Below are 15712 nucleotides of genomic sequence, written 5' to 3' on the forward strand. Positions count from 1 at the left end.
AATATTTGAAAAGGGAGGCTGTTCTGTACTCACCATATGGAATAGCATGAAAGTAGGTCCAAAGTGGAGTGTGATAGACGGAGCAAGAAGAGGTATTCGATGAAGTGGGAGCAGAGACAGAGGCAAAATGAGAGTTGTGTGGCAGTCTGAATATGAGGATGAGAGTATACATGTATTTTGGAAGGAAAAGCAAAGCAAGTGAAGGGTCTCGAGCAGGATTTACCTCTAATAGGCATAACAAGCCAACCTTCACTCAATATTCCCCTTGTTGGCATTAGTTTCAATGTTACTTCCAATTATTTTAGCTGGTTTAGGGGATTGTATTTAATCAGCTGTTGATTGCTCTAAAACAGCATTCTTAAAGTGAGTTCTTCAGGGTCAGTCCTCACAGGCAATTCAGCATGTCAGAGGCCTTCCCCTGGTCTTTCCTCTGAACATTTTTGGCCTGAGAAATGTTCCTTGGCAGCCTTTCATGCGTCATGCTGTGCACATTTCAGAGCCTCTCTGATTTCTTTAATTTGGAGATGTATTATGCCAACCAGTTCATTTGGAGTACCACCCATGTTTTCAATTTGGCAAATGACGCCACGGCGATCGTCTTCCTTCCCCTCTCCCATACAGGCTGCTCTCATTTGTGTGTCTTTTCAGGTGGACACAAATCTGAATTAATAGGCTTTCAGAAATCAGAAGCAGTCATGTATCATATCAAAATAAGAGAGTTGGTCCCTCTTGTTGTGACATGTTAAAATTTCTGTAAATAACAAGAAGGAAGTAACAAAAAGACATTTTAAGTGATACATGTACTCGCAATGTAATTGGTTCAAAAGTTACTGTCAGTTTAGGGCAGCCAAAATGATAAGATCACTGCTCTCATGTCATTCCACTACCTTCCTAACTTTCTACTTTGTCATTTATCTTCACTGCTGCACCCCATCACCGACACTTTCCTACATTTATATTATTGGCTTAATTTGCTGTCCTTAGCAGTTCATTCAACATTGTGTATCATCTGCTTTCCGTATAAAGAAATTCCACCCCAAAGAATATTATAGAACTAAATCTACAATACTGAAGACAAAATCTCCTAAAGTGTGAACATACAATGTCATTTGCTTCTAATTTTGTTATCTAAATATACTGAAATTATGAGACTCTAAACTAAATATATATTTTTAAGATTAACTTGGATACATTGGGGTCTTTAAAAACTGTCCTAAATGATCATTTGAATTATAATCTCACATACTATCTAAAGTATTTCTAGGATACTTAGCACCATGATATCTAAATACCTAATCCCCTTTGGCTGGATTTAATGCTCCAGTAGCTCTATCTTTTGAAGTGATACTCACATCATGCAAACAAAGATACTTGGTTAATGTTAGCCATACACAATGCTTACAGTATATCACTAAAGACCAAGAGAAAAAATTGACTAGCCTCAAAAGAGACCTAGATACAAATAATTGAATATGTAGTTCACCTGAATATAGTGCTCCAAGGTATGCCCTGTGGCTCAGAAAACCAATGATTTTATTGGCCTTTTTAAAAAGGACCACAGTTTCTAATGTTTTATGATTGATAATAGTTTGTATTACAGGAGAAATTAGGGACCTCAGTTGAGACTAGGGCCCCATTTTGATATGCACAGTAAGAAACAGTCCCTGCCCCAATTATCTAAATAAACACAGGCAAATGGAAAGGGGAAACAGAGATGTGACTTGACTATGGTCACTCAGGATGACAGTAGCAAAGCCAGGAATAGAATCTCTTTGCCACCACAGTGTCCTAACCATTAGATCATATTGCCTTTATCGCACATACTTATAAAATGTATATCCCCTAACCTTTGTAATATGCTTCATTACACAAACCTGTGGGCCCAAAAGCAACAGTGAGAAGGCCTAATTCTGCTGAACTAACAGTGACTTCACTGGGAATTCTGCATATGGACAGGCTGTATATTTATCCTCTTTCTTTGTTTCTTTTACTTCAGTGAGGTCCCCTTCTAATTTTCTCTTTTACAAAAAATTTAGACCTAATCTTCCTAACTTTTTTTATATAATTAGGATTCTGTGCTTCCGATGAAGTGAGCTGTAGCTCACGAAAGCTTATGCTCTAATAAATTTGTTAGTCTCTAAGGTGCCAAAAGTACTCCTTTTCTTTTTGTGTCCTGTCAGTTTCTTTCACCATCCCTTCTTTAGCCCTAGCATTTCCTTTAACAGTAAATAACAGGCACAGAATGACATGCAATTATTATAATCATTTATTATATATTTGCACTTAAAAATTATACTGGGCATTTCACAGAAGACACCAAAAGTCATGGTGCCTCAAAGAGCTTTCAATCAAAATATTAGACTGAACAATCGGGGCAGAGCTAGGTTTGGGAAAGACTAGGGATATACCCATACCAAGACGCAGGTTCTGTTTAGCTATGTGCACAGCTTGGTGATTCTGTTGATTATTTTGTTTGTTTTTTAAATATAAAAAATAAGATATTGGTCCCTGGCTCATTACCAGAATGTTTTTTCTTGTGTTTGATGCTTCTGCATCCCTGATCTGAGTTAGCTCACTTTACTACTGTTAAGCATTATGAAGAAGTTATATGGATGTAGGATGTTATACCACACCTAACATTTACAAGTCACTGTTCGTGTCAAAATATTTTATAGACCATGTTACACAATCCAGCACCATCTTACGTGCCTGGCATGAAGGCATCTGTTCTATAGATTGGGAACTGAGGCAGAAAGGTTGGGGACTTGCCAAAGACCAAAGAAGAAGACATAATGGGAGATGGGATTCAGATGCAGCAATTTCTGATTTCCAGTCCTGAGTTCAAGCCCACCCCTGGGTCAGATTACACTTCCTTTTATCCAATTACTTCAGTTCCCCATCTGTAAAATATGGACAATAGCACTTCCCTACGTCACAGGGGAGTTGTGAGGATAAATACATTAAAGCTTATGAGATGCACACTTACTATGGAAATGGAGGGGCCATATCAGTACCTTAGACGGATATGCAAAGAAAGCCATTTTCATTGTTGATTTAAGAATACATGTCACCTCTACAACAGCTTCCCATCCACAACTCCAGACAGGGGATTTAAGGGCCAAGAGTGAGAAAGAGTTATAAACAGGATGTGCATTATCCCTTGGCCACCAGTGGTAAATCCACCAAAGGGTTTAATGTAACGTTAGGCTGTACTGAGACTTGACCAAAGCCCCATCATGCTTGAGAACATTCCCTTTAATGGGGTTGCTGGTGGAAAGGGATTTTGTCAGCTTTTAAGTATCTCAGAGGATGATTCCATAGTGGCATTTACAGTAATGCAGAGGTGTGTTGGATGTGACAAACGGTCAGTGAGGCAGGGAAGCAGCAGTAGATCTGAGGGAGTGCAATTTAACATGTTCTGGCAGCAAGCACTCCAGGCTCACTAATGAACTGACTAATCTGGCTTGTTTACCTCTTACCAGCACACTGCATACTAAAGTGAGGAGCTTGAAGTCACTTGTGTGTGTGTGTGTGTATATATATATATATATATATTATATATATTAAAATATATATTTTCTTTTGCAGGTGAATTTTATACTTTTCATTAGTATTATAAGAATTTTACTGCAAAAGTTAAGATCGCCCGATGTCGGAGGCAATGATCAGTCACAATACAAGTGAGTAATGTGTTCTAGAAAATTCATACAGTATATCAAAGTAATCTATTTAAAGATTTCCTCTGCTGGAGCAGACTGCCAGCAACCATCCAGTGTTGTGATGCTATGATAACTATTTGATACAGTGGTACCCATTTTCAAATGGATGGATAGCTGGGGATAGAACCCTGATTCAGCAAAGCTTGTAAACACATTGAAATCAACACTGTTATGACACTTAAGCATATGCTGAAAGTTAAGCATGTGTTTAAGTGTTTTGCTAAACAGAGGTCTTTAACAAGGTTAGTATTGATTATTGACTACTACTATTAATTATAATTTATTAGTGACTATAGGCCCCAATACAGAATCAGGGCCCCATTGTGCTAAGCTCTATACACATAATAAAAAGATGGACCCTGCCCAAAAAAGCCCAGATCTCGATGTAGATGCGATATTGGCACTTGAAAGCAAAAAATGGCATGTTGATGCCTAAGTCTAATTTGAGCACTGAAAACCCCAAGCCATCTAGTCACACACAGTAGGCCTTTTAATAGGGTTCTTTGTTAATTACCTGTTCACTTCATCAAAATAAGCTGTTGCCATACATATTTAAAAAGCGATAGAAACTTTTTGACAATACCAAAATGAAAAATACCCAATAAAACCCTGTGTATTTTTTCTTTAACCAGTGTGACATGTTTGGCACCTTACGGTTGCATCACAATTCTTTTAAAAATATGGAAATATGGAAATTCTCCTGTAGTTTCTACAAGTCACTTAAGAATCCAGCCATAGTCTACAAAAACTTTCAACAAACTTCCTAGGATCATCCCTTAAGTCATATCAGGGGACAGATGTGGACTTTTCACCTGATGTTGTTTGAATTGGCTTTAGTTTATGGGCACTATATACCAGCCTGTCCATTTAAGCCTCAAACTTGGTTTTACTTGCTCTGTACTGATTTCAATAGGATGTGACAGGTCTCACAAAAATAATGTAGTGAATAAGATATTGTAATGTCTAGGTATTCTGTCTGGGGTACTAGGCTTGAAGAGTAGTGCTTATTTTTACACCCCGACCAGGGGGCAGCCATACTATTCAGCAGGGCACAACGCAGAGGAGGGGCTTCCTGGTGGGTTAAAAGCTTCAGGACAGCAGCGTAAACGAGCTACCACATCTGCACTAGGTGTTCCATTGAAGTGACCTGCTTTTCCTCCCTGTTCCCATTGTAGCCCCTAGGGTAGCTGGCTTCGGAGCAGCTCACTTATAGATTTACATATGCAATGATACCTTGCTTCCCTGTTTTGGTAATTGAGAGGTTTGGTTAATTGTGATGTCTCAAGACAAAGAAACCCACAGTAGGGACTGCAGCAGATTGGGCTGGGGATACTTGAGCTCTCTGTGAAGGTGGCACGTTTGCTGTCTCACCCAGTGGACCATGCTGTATGGCCCACTCAATCTATGGACCACACTACTTGGGATTTTGGGGTCTCCTATTTATTATTCAAAAAACTGACCAGACGGTGGGCAGGACATCTGTGCAAGAGCTATTCTTCCCCCCCCCATCTTCATTTTTATACTTCTGTTCAGTCCCATGTTTTCTGTTTTTCTCCAAGCATCCTCCATAGGGCATTTTAGTGTCTTATAGTGTAGGTTGCTTACTTGCAGCAGACCCGTTTTTCACTGTTCATCAGTGTGAACTCTACTCTTAGAGTCTGATTGCCTGGTTTTTAGTTTTGGTTTGGATGGTGTTTTGGTGTTTGGTAGACATCCATGAGAATGGTAGATCAAGCTCACTGAGAAATACTGCTTCTGCAGAGCAATTTAAAGGTCCAGAAGCTTCATTTATGTACCTGCAAATGCAATTTCTAAAATGCACAGGGCCATGAGGCTATTTTTGTATGGCTGTTTCCTCCATTAAAATGTCATATGGAGTTAGCTCCACAGTCAGTCGAAAATTATTAAAGCAAAAATGCTAATGTGAAAGTTGAGAAACAATGAAAGTGGAGCATGAGATCACAAGGTACAGAGTTTGTGTAAATGGTCTGGAATTTGATAACTTGTGTGGTTTGCAAAAGTCAGGATTATCATGGAGGCTTTCACCTTAAATGAACTGAAATTTTTGGTGTGGCTATGGGGAGGTTTTCTTTGTTAAATTAGGACTTGATTGTGCAACCCCCTTTCATACTGGTAAGCACTTACTAATATCTTTAGTGCCACTGATTTTAGTAGGGCTGCTCACCAACATGAGTGAGTGTTTCACAGTCGGGCCGTTAGTTCTGGAGACATATGACAAGATAAATATGATATGAATAGATATGGTTGCATGGCATATCATTATGCGTTCTGGAAAGAGTCACACCAGGCTCTGCCGGGAAAAGTAGATATTGTGTTATATTTTCGAAAGACCCTAAGTGATACTGAAAGTCAGTGAGACTTGGACTCCTAAGGACCAGATCCTCAAAGGTATTCAGGCTTCTAACTTCCACTGAAATTGGGGCTTCAGCTTTTACATCATTTAGGCACTTTTGAAAAAGTTAATCTTCCTCTGCAACATCAGTAGCATGCTTCCATCCATGGGATGAAATTCATCCCATTGTAGAAGGCCCTGCCAGGTCCTACGCTACTCATAATCCCTTAATGTAGGTCTTAAGTAGGGTGTAGGATTATGTGTATGCTTTCTGCCCTGAGGTTAATTTGATACCCACAATCAGAAGTCAAAGATAAATTTTCATAGCACTCATTATTTTAGGGAAGGAAGTCTTCACGATTATGGGAGACAGGTTAATGTAAGTTATATGACCATAGATAATGACAAATATTGCTAATACTTATTGGAAATTGTAATTTAAATTCAGATATAATTGTAAAAATTGGGACCACTGATTCTTAAGTGACTACAAGGAAACATGAAATTTAAAAAAAGTCATACAAGAGAACAGGTTAGACATTGGGTTTTACCCAGTCCGTCATTTTATATATATATATGGAGGTAAATGAAATTTGACTTCTATCCATTTGTCGAGATTCTTATTTCTTTTCTAACTCCCCCACAAGCCACATGGGGCAGATGTTGATTCACTAATTTGTTGTGTTTTGGTTAATTATTTTGGTTTTATTATTCTTTATTTTTAGCCCTTCCCACTTTCCACTTCACTCCTCTTCTGTTTTTCCTCTTCCCCACCTGCTGCCTTTCCCTCTTCTCTCTTTCATCTGCTTTACTGCTGGTTTGGTTTTGGTGGTCAGAAAGCTATGCTGAAGACATGAGTTTTTTACTTTGCTCTCGAAGCAGTGAGATTTGTGGTCATTCTCCTCTCCTCCAGTAGAGGATTTCAAAGGTTAGGATATCTTGTTGTGGAAGCCCTGTCTTTCACTGTCATTGTTTCACCTTCAGGTCCGGACATATTGTGATTCCTGAGGAACTTTGCTGTCCAGAAGGTCACTGTCACATAGATAGAGGCAGCCTCTGAGATATTTTGAGCATGATCCATGGAGGACTTTGAGGACTGGCACAGACACTTTCAAATAGAAGGTTCTTCAGATGCCTAGTCTCTTAAATAGACAGTTTGGGTTTAAGTTGGTTGCCTCAAGACAGCCTGTTTCATTGCTGAATCTAGTTGTGATCAAGACAGTGATGACTCACTGGACTCTCCATGTTAACTTTTGCATTTTATCTAAGATCAGGCATCCATAAGCATGCCTGACTGAATCAATATAACATGTAAAGTTTATGTTGTTAAAATAAAATGCATGACAGCTAAAGGATAATTAGCTTCCCACCTTTTCAACAGTTTAGTGTCAGTTTGACAAATCATGCTGCTTTACAAATTAAAGTTCTATCTCCAGATACTTATATAATTTTCTCTTGTACGTCAATAATTATTGTTACGTAACTGATGGAATTTTAATTAATGAAGGGTAAATGCTTCATGCCATCAGTATAAAATGAAGTGTTAGGACTCTGGGATCAGTATATAATTGCTCATGAAATCCCTTGGTTGAAGGATTGCTCTGGGATCATATCCTCCAGGCACTGTTTACACATTGTACATTTTAAATGTATTTTAATATTCAAATTAAAGAAAATGGAGATGGCTGGATAACTCTCCAGTATTCCCTACTGTTTGGGTCAGATCTTCAGCTATGCTCCGACACTTCATACAATCTAAAAAGGGCCAGGGCAGCATAAGTCACTCTATAAGCCTCTTGTCCAGCTGGGGAAGGATTGTCTGGATGAAGGCATTGTGGAAGGCAGCCATAAGGCTGTTGTCCAAGGACCCCCTCACAAACCTGGACACAGGCCACATTGTGGACAAGAGGAGTATGTCAAGGATGGGGCTACAGCACATCATGCTGTGGAGATTCTGGAGCCTGGTGCAGTCTGCAGGCCAGCTGAAGGAGGCTCCTGAATTTAGACAGCCCCCCGATGGCTGTCTGAGTTATGCCGGGGGCTTCTCTAGCCCCTGAAACAGCCCCAAAATCAGGAGGGTGCAAAGGTAGCTTAAAACCACTATAGCTCTTTGAACCATAGCACAGAATCTCACCCAGTGACTATAAGGCCAGTGGGGGACTTACTATAGCAAAGATGTAAGAGAAAATATAGTTTTCAGTAGGTATGAATGGCCCTTATGAGGAATATTAATTTACAGATCATACTGTTTGAGGGCTCACAGGATTGATCTAAAAAAATAAAAGTGCACTTAATACGTATGTTACTGAAACAAGACTTTACTGAGATACTCCATTAAGCTCCAATTCTTCTGCTCTGATTATTTAGGAGACTTGCAAAATCAACATTGCTGCTTATTCCATTATTTGGAGTTCACTACATGGTGTTTGCTGTATTTCCTATACGCATTTCCAGTCACTATCAGATAATTTTTGAGTTATGTTTGGGATCTTTTCAGGTAAATTCTAAACCTTTACAAATTTTAAATCTTTTACTGATTGAGTTCAGAGCTGTGTACTAACTGATACACATTGTCTGTTTACAGGGGCTGGTTGTTGCAGTCCTGTACTGCTTTTTGAACAGTGAAGTAAGTTTCCCTTTTCTCCCCAGAGATATTGAATAATGTTTTCAATGTAGTAGCAATACGTGTAATAGCAGCTTTAGTATTCTAGCATATAAATCATAAAGGGTATCAGCGAGTTATTATTGTACAGAATATGGTAATTTCTATATGAGAGGGGATTATATTAGATATAAAAAAACCATACTAAGGCGTAATTATGGGGAGAAGGGAGGTTAAACTCTGTCTGGGACCTCTGTCACCCTAAAACCAGGAGGTGTTGTTAAATTCTATCCTTACTGTTTATTAATCTAAGAAAATCCCAAAGGTGAAGTTCTGGCCCTATGGCAGTCAATGGGAGGTTGTTGTTTTTTATTGGATTCAGAGGGCATAAGGTTTCATCCCAAAACTTTCAAAGGTTAATATTGGAAATTCTCTGGGACACACTTCTGCTCGCACAATTGGAGCCAGGTTTTCAAAAATCCTCAGCACCCAACAGCTCCCATTGTTCTTGAAGTGCACCAGTGATGGTGATGATTTACATTGTTCTCAGTGGGGTGCAGAGTGCTTCTGAAAATCTGACCACTTCATTCAGGTGCCTAAATAGGAGCCTGAGCTCTTTCAAAAATCTGAGAATTTGCTTAGGTCCCTAAATGGGAGCTTCTGGATGCTAAGCGCTTACTACAATTTAGTCTTTATTGTAAAACTTGGCACATCTAGGCCCTCCTTCACAGTGTTGTCATCTGATTTCATATGATGACCAATAGACTCGAGGACATATCCCCTGAGTAAGAAGATGCCATTTTTGCACAGTCACTTTTCAGAGTAGAACCACACTTTAAATAATATAGAGTATATCACAGAAAGAGTGTGTGCATTTGCTAGAGTGAAGGATTAGGAGCTAGATCTCCTGAGTTTTCCTGGCTCTGACATTGATGTGCTGCATTATCTTGGACTAGTCACTGAATTATTTATGCCTCGGTTTACTCATCTGTAAAAACTTATCATAAATAACTACCCACCATTTTTACAAACCCTTTTTGATTGTTCTCTTCTCATTTTTCAGCCAAGTCAACACACTTTTAAATTCTGGAGATAGGAAACATATTAGTCAACTGCTTTCAGTAATAATTGAGTTCTGAGTTGTTATTATTAATAATAATAGTTAGCCCCTGCTACCTGAGTATTTTGGAGCTAAGCTTTACATCCTAGGGAGGTAGTTGTGGTTAAAGTTGGGGAGATAGAGATGTTATGTGACTTTCTTGATATCACACAATAAGTCCATAGCAAAGCTAGACTTAGAGCCCAGGTTCTCATGCCTATGCTTTAATCTCAAGATCGTGCTGCCTATCTGAATTTAGAAGAGTTGTGTTTACTTTTATTTTTCTTTCTACTTACTTCTCAGGAGGCCAAAGGGTTATGGTGCATTTTCAGGTCCTTGGATGGAAGGCATTATATGAGTTCAAAGTATTATTAATAACTCTTCTCAGACTCTTTGACTCAATTTCATTTTCAAGTAAAATAGAGATTATTTTAGTAGTTTCCATGTGACACCATTGAAAGCACAAATGTTTCCCATGTAAAGTGCATTTTTAGCTCACATGCATTTTTTAAATATAGGTACAAGGTGAGCTGAAAAGGAAATGGCGGAGTTTGTGTTTGAGCCAGACAGTGGGCCGCGACTACAGACTCCATAGCTGTTCTATTTCTCGAAATGGCTCAGAAAGTGTCTCCCAGCTCCATCGGAATTCAGGGGCACAGTCTTTTATGCAGACAGAGACCACAGTGATATAAACCATGTAGCTCAACCTAAAGACTATGGGACATATCACTGTATGGAGCTCAATGTAATATTTTCTAAAATGCACCATTTATGCTTTGCTTTTCTACATATTGACGTCTGGAGAATGGCCTGGTGCAGTAAATCATGTAACAGATGGGCAGGCGGCTTTGCAGACATTTTGGCCTCGATCCCCAAAGGTATTTAGCTGCCTAACCCCCATTGATTTGAAAGCAGTAGGAGTTAGGCACCTAAATACCTTTGGAGATCTGAGCCTTTGTGCTTTTATTTATTCCTATTCACATTACATTCTGATGTTCTCCTGTCATTTGTACCAGTGGTAACTATCTAAATATAATTTATTTTAATGCTCCATTTCTATTTATCGGTCTCTAATATGTAATGTATGCTGAACCCCACCCAGTGTATGTTGCTTTGGTCCATGTTTACAGGGGTAGGATGGGAGTTGAGAGAGAATATCATATATACCATCTATATTTAATAGACTGTTTCTTTCACACAGACGCTAGACCCTACTATAGCAAACAAAATTGAAATAGAGATATTTAGGGCCATATGTATGTTCTTGATCCCCATATGGAAATCCAGTTGATGACAGTGGGAATTTAGCATACAGATGAAGGGCATTATGAGTCCATAATTTGTACAGAAGAAAATGTTAGTCCTTCTTAGCTCCTTACATAAATCCTAATTCAATTCAGAGCTACCTCACTGCAATATTTGATCCTAAGGGCTTGATCCTGCTTTTCTGCACGAGTGCCCATTTCTACATATCTTAATGCAGAATGTGAGGCTAGCCCTGCAGTCCTTACAGAAAAGTCCATTGCACAGTAGTAGTCATTAAACAGTCAGCATTTGCCAATAGCGGTATCTGAGTTTACTAGAGTTTTCCCCATACTAAAAATCAAAGATATCTGTGGTAACTGTGTGGTAACATTTGGAAAATGTTAATGTTTTTAATGACTTCTACTCCATCTGATTTTTTTCTACCTACCTGACAGTACATTTATGTATTTCAGAAAGGTGGGACTGAACTTTAATACCCTAGCCATCAAGTTCTATGAGTTTTCAGAAATGGTATCCTTTTTGCTTTGGTTCAAAAGAAAAAAATATTTTGGTTACATTTTTGATAGATATCCATCATATAAGATAAACAGACAGAAAGGAACCCACACTGATGTTAGAAAAGAGTTAGGAACACATAGAATACAAAACTAGGCGCCTCAATCTCTTCTTATCTAACTTTCTAAAGAGGTATTTTCCTAATAGAACAACCTAGTGAAAACTAAACAGGAATGGACATCCCACTCACCCACTGAAAATATGTTTTTATACATAATGATTTTATTAAAATATATCTTTAGAACTTCACATTTGGCAGCTAAAATTAAGGTATCAAATTATAAATACTACTGGAGTTTAATGAACTATGTAAATATTTTCAACAAAATGCCGTTTTATATCTGTGAGGTGATTGAAAATGCAATCCTGACCAGCAAGGCCAGAGGAAAAAAAAAGACAATCCCTTTCAAATGACCATAAAAGGCATAAATTGAAAGGATTTTTTTGGTAACCTCAAGCCCCGTATGTAGCCCAGTGAAATAAAAGACACAGCACTGACAAGTGCTTATAAATACACACTGGAGTCTTACAAGACATAAGCAGTGTTCTGTTTACCTCTCATGTCACAACTGACCACATCCTCTCTAAATAACACGTGTGAATACTGTGCATTTGCATGAGTACTTTTGCCTCATAAACTGAAGTGTTACCACAATATTTCAAACAGCAAATTGTACATTACATGACAGTTGCCATGATTTAAATAATAATCACTTAATTCATATCTTCTAATTAGTATTACCAATAAACACCCTGTATTGTAATTCATTTTAAGTAACAATAAGTAATAGATTGTTTTGTGTAACAATCTATTTATTGCCATATTCACAAACAATAGCCATGGTTCAAAAGGTAAATAGTTACTGTTGCGCAACTGAGGCCTTTTCTGTTCTACAAAAATAATCTGACAATCAAGGGACTTTCATACCAGCCTTTTATACCTTAAACCACTCAGAATATTTTGTAGAGACAGTCACTTGTCAAGTTAACTTAAAAAGTTAAAAAGATTTGACTGTTCAGTGATACTTGTGTGTTAACATTGGTCAAAATATTCAGATATTTGGAACAAACTGATAAACTAAACAGTAATAAGTCACCAGGACCAGTTGGTATTCACGCAAGAGTTCTGAAGGAACTCAAATGTGAAATTGTAGGACTACTAACTGTAGTCTGTAACCTATCATTTAAATCAGCTTCTGTACCAAATGACTGGAGGATAGCTAATGTGATGACAGTTTTTAAAAAGGCACCAGAGGTGACCCTGGCAATTACAGGCCAGTAAGCCTGACTTCAGTACCGAGCAAAGTGGTTGAAACTATAATAAAGAACAGAATTTTCAGACACATAGATGAACATAATTTGTTGGGGAATAGTCAACATGGTTTTCGTAAAGGGAAATCATGCCTCACCAATCTACTAGAATTCGTTGAGGGGGTCAACAAGCATGTGGGAAAGGGGGATCCAGTGGAAATAGTGTATTTAGATTTTCAGAAAGCCTTTGACAAGGTCGCTCACCAAGGGCTCTTAAGCAAAGTAAGCACTCATGGGATAAGAGGGAAGGTCCTCTCATGGATTGGTAACTGGTTAAAAGATAGGAAAGAAAGGGTAGGAATAAATGGTCAGTTTTCAGAATGGAGAGAGGTAAATAGTGGTGTCTCCCAAGGGTGTGTAGTGGGACCAATCCTATTCAATATATTCATAAATGATCTGGAAAAAGGGTAAACAGTGAGGTGGCAAAATTTGCTGATGATACAAAACTACTCAAGATCGTTAAGTCCCAGGCAGACTGCAAAGAGCTACAAAGAGATCTCTCAAAACTGGGTGACTGGGCAACAAAATGGCAGATGAAATTCAATGTTGATAAATTCAAGGTAATGCACATTGGAAAGCATAATCCCAGCTATACATATAAAATGATGGGGTCTAAATTAGCTGTTACTACTCAAGAAAGAGATCTTGGAATCATTAGCAGAACCTGAAACCTGATGATTTTGCGTGGTTTTGAGTTTCATTACATCTCGTACACTGGGACAGGTTGTGGCTGATCCTGTGTCTAAGGCATGGGGAGATGGCCAGATTGTGTTTCTCTTACTTGTTCTGAATTACACTGAGCACCACAAATAGCCCCTCTGACATCAGTGCATTTGTCATCTCCATCTGGACAGAGTGGAGATTTGGGAGTGGGGCACAGATAACTGTTTGTGGCTCCCTGATCTGGAGCTACCCTATGTTAGCACAAGTTGGAGCTGCTCTGAAACAGCTCAAACGTATGCCACTGCTATAAAGCTCCACAAAGACCTTACTCCAGTAGCGGATAAGGAGTATGCCTGCTCAACCCTATAGCACCCCTTCTCCCCACCCCAGAGCACTCTAGGCATGCCCTCTCCCTCCTCTGACACGGGGGATGGAAAGGCATTTGGCACAAACATGAGGTACAAAGTGGCCTTAGCAGACCAGAGAAAGGCTCTTCTCAGTGTGAGAGTACCACAATCTGGCCCTTCACAACTGTTGGGGGTGAGAGAGGGAAGAGATGTGTAAACTGCCATCCCCAAAGCTCATCTTCCCACCTCATCCAAATTACACCTAATGTGTAAATGACAAAAGCCAAAATTCTCCTTCTCCACTTTACGTGCAAAATTTTTCACACATCCCTAATGACAATCAAACATTAAACTCTTCTGGCAACATCAAGTACAACTGACAAGTACTCTGCAGAAAGAATTACTCTGTATTTATAGGTTGTCATTCTATAGTCTTAGACTACAACCCTGTATCTGCAGTGATACAGCAAGCTGTGTCATTTACCAACAAAAGCCTACTTTTAAATTACCAACTGTGCCTATATACACCTTGATAATCTCTGAGCAGTGAATACTGCACTGCCATTACCAAACTGCATGATTTACTACACTGTAGTATTTTTGTGATTTAAATAAAACATCAAGATAAACACTTTTTCTGACAAGTATGTTATGAGGACTACATCACCATAACATTAACCACAGAGAATTCCAGAATCTGCTTTAATAATCCAGTATAAAAATGTATTTTGCCATTGATACATCTTGTAATAAAGTGTAATTAAACACAATCCAGGTACATCTACTTTGTAAACTAATTTATACTGGGCTGCTATTTATAAAACTGCTTTATTTCCATATGTACTGTAATAAGATTATTTACATCCTGCAACTTTTTCCTAGTGCATTCGCATAAGAAACTGTTTAACACATTCTCTTTGGTCCTCTGTATTGATAATGGTTTTTATGTGTCAAGTACAGTAAACTTTAAACCTGATGTAAATGAATGGTATTTTTTACAAAATATACAGATTATGATGATGTATAGATAAATGTGTGTAAATAGATTTGCTTTTCATATTTGTAATACAGCATTTGTAGTCTCTGTTATCCTGCTGATTTATAATGTCATAATGCTAACAGATTTCTCTGTGGTTTGCTCCATGCAATGGCTGTGAAAAAGCAGATATTCACATGCTTTATTCTAACAGTAATGCAGTTTACTCAGTTCTGTAGCAAACTTTAGCCATAATAGACTGAAAATAGTGGCAGAAAATAGTATTTGTGGATGGTTTGGTTCAACACCTGCACTGCTTAAACCTCCCAACTGGTGAAGTGATCCATATTCTCATTGATATGTCAGGCCAGAGGTAGTCCAAGAGATGTGTCTGTAGTTAATGCTTTGCTTTTTAGTAAACAACTTTAATCCTTGCATGTAAAAAAGTAACTCACCTACCTGAGATTTTCCTTTGAGAAGTAGTAATCTTTAGTCAACTCTAGTGAATTTGTGTTGGTATAAAAATATTCTCTCAGTTGCCTGCAGACACACGAGTACACACATATACACAGTTGATCCAAAAGATTCAGTATTTTCTCTATGTCAGGGCATGCATTTTGCTCTCTGTTTCTCAGTCTTTGCCTCTCTTGCTTAATACATTTGCCCAGATATTCCCAGTGTCTGTGATATAGCAGAGCTACCACAGATGAAAGCTATGACCTAATTTACAGGAGTAGGCTCTCTACATTCTAATCAAAGATCTTGCGTATTTCCCGAGGATAAGAGAGTCAGATAGCTTTACTTATGTCTTGACTAACTTG

At 38.4% G+C, this 15712-nt stretch overlaps 1 protein-coding gene across 1 annotated transcript in view; it reads left to right on the top strand.

Annotated features, from left to right (window-relative positions):
• VIPR2 (vasoactive intestinal peptide receptor 2) overlaps nucleotides 1-10826 on the top strand; it is an 80197-nt gene extending 69371 nt beyond the window's left edge. Inside the window, exons 10-13 of the mRNA XM_038391053.2 lie at nucleotides 3589-3680; nucleotides 8440-8569; nucleotides 8657-8698; nucleotides 10292-10826. Of these exons, the coding sequence (XP_038246981.1) occupies nucleotides 3589-3680; nucleotides 8440-8569; nucleotides 8657-8698; nucleotides 10292-10465 (438 nt within the window). The 3' untranslated portion in view covers nucleotides 10466-10826. The remainder of the gene's footprint in view (nucleotides 1-3588; nucleotides 3681-8439; nucleotides 8570-8656; nucleotides 8699-10291) is intronic.
• The last annotated feature ends 4886 nt before the right edge of the window (nucleotides 10827-15712 follow it).

The sequence above is a fragment of the Dermochelys coriacea genome, chromosome 2 (assembly GCF_009764565.3).
Source record: "Dermochelys coriacea isolate rDerCor1 chromosome 2, rDerCor1.pri.v4, whole genome shotgun sequence".
NCBI classification, from domain to species: Eukaryota; Metazoa; Chordata; order Testudines; family Dermochelyidae; genus Dermochelys; species Dermochelys coriacea.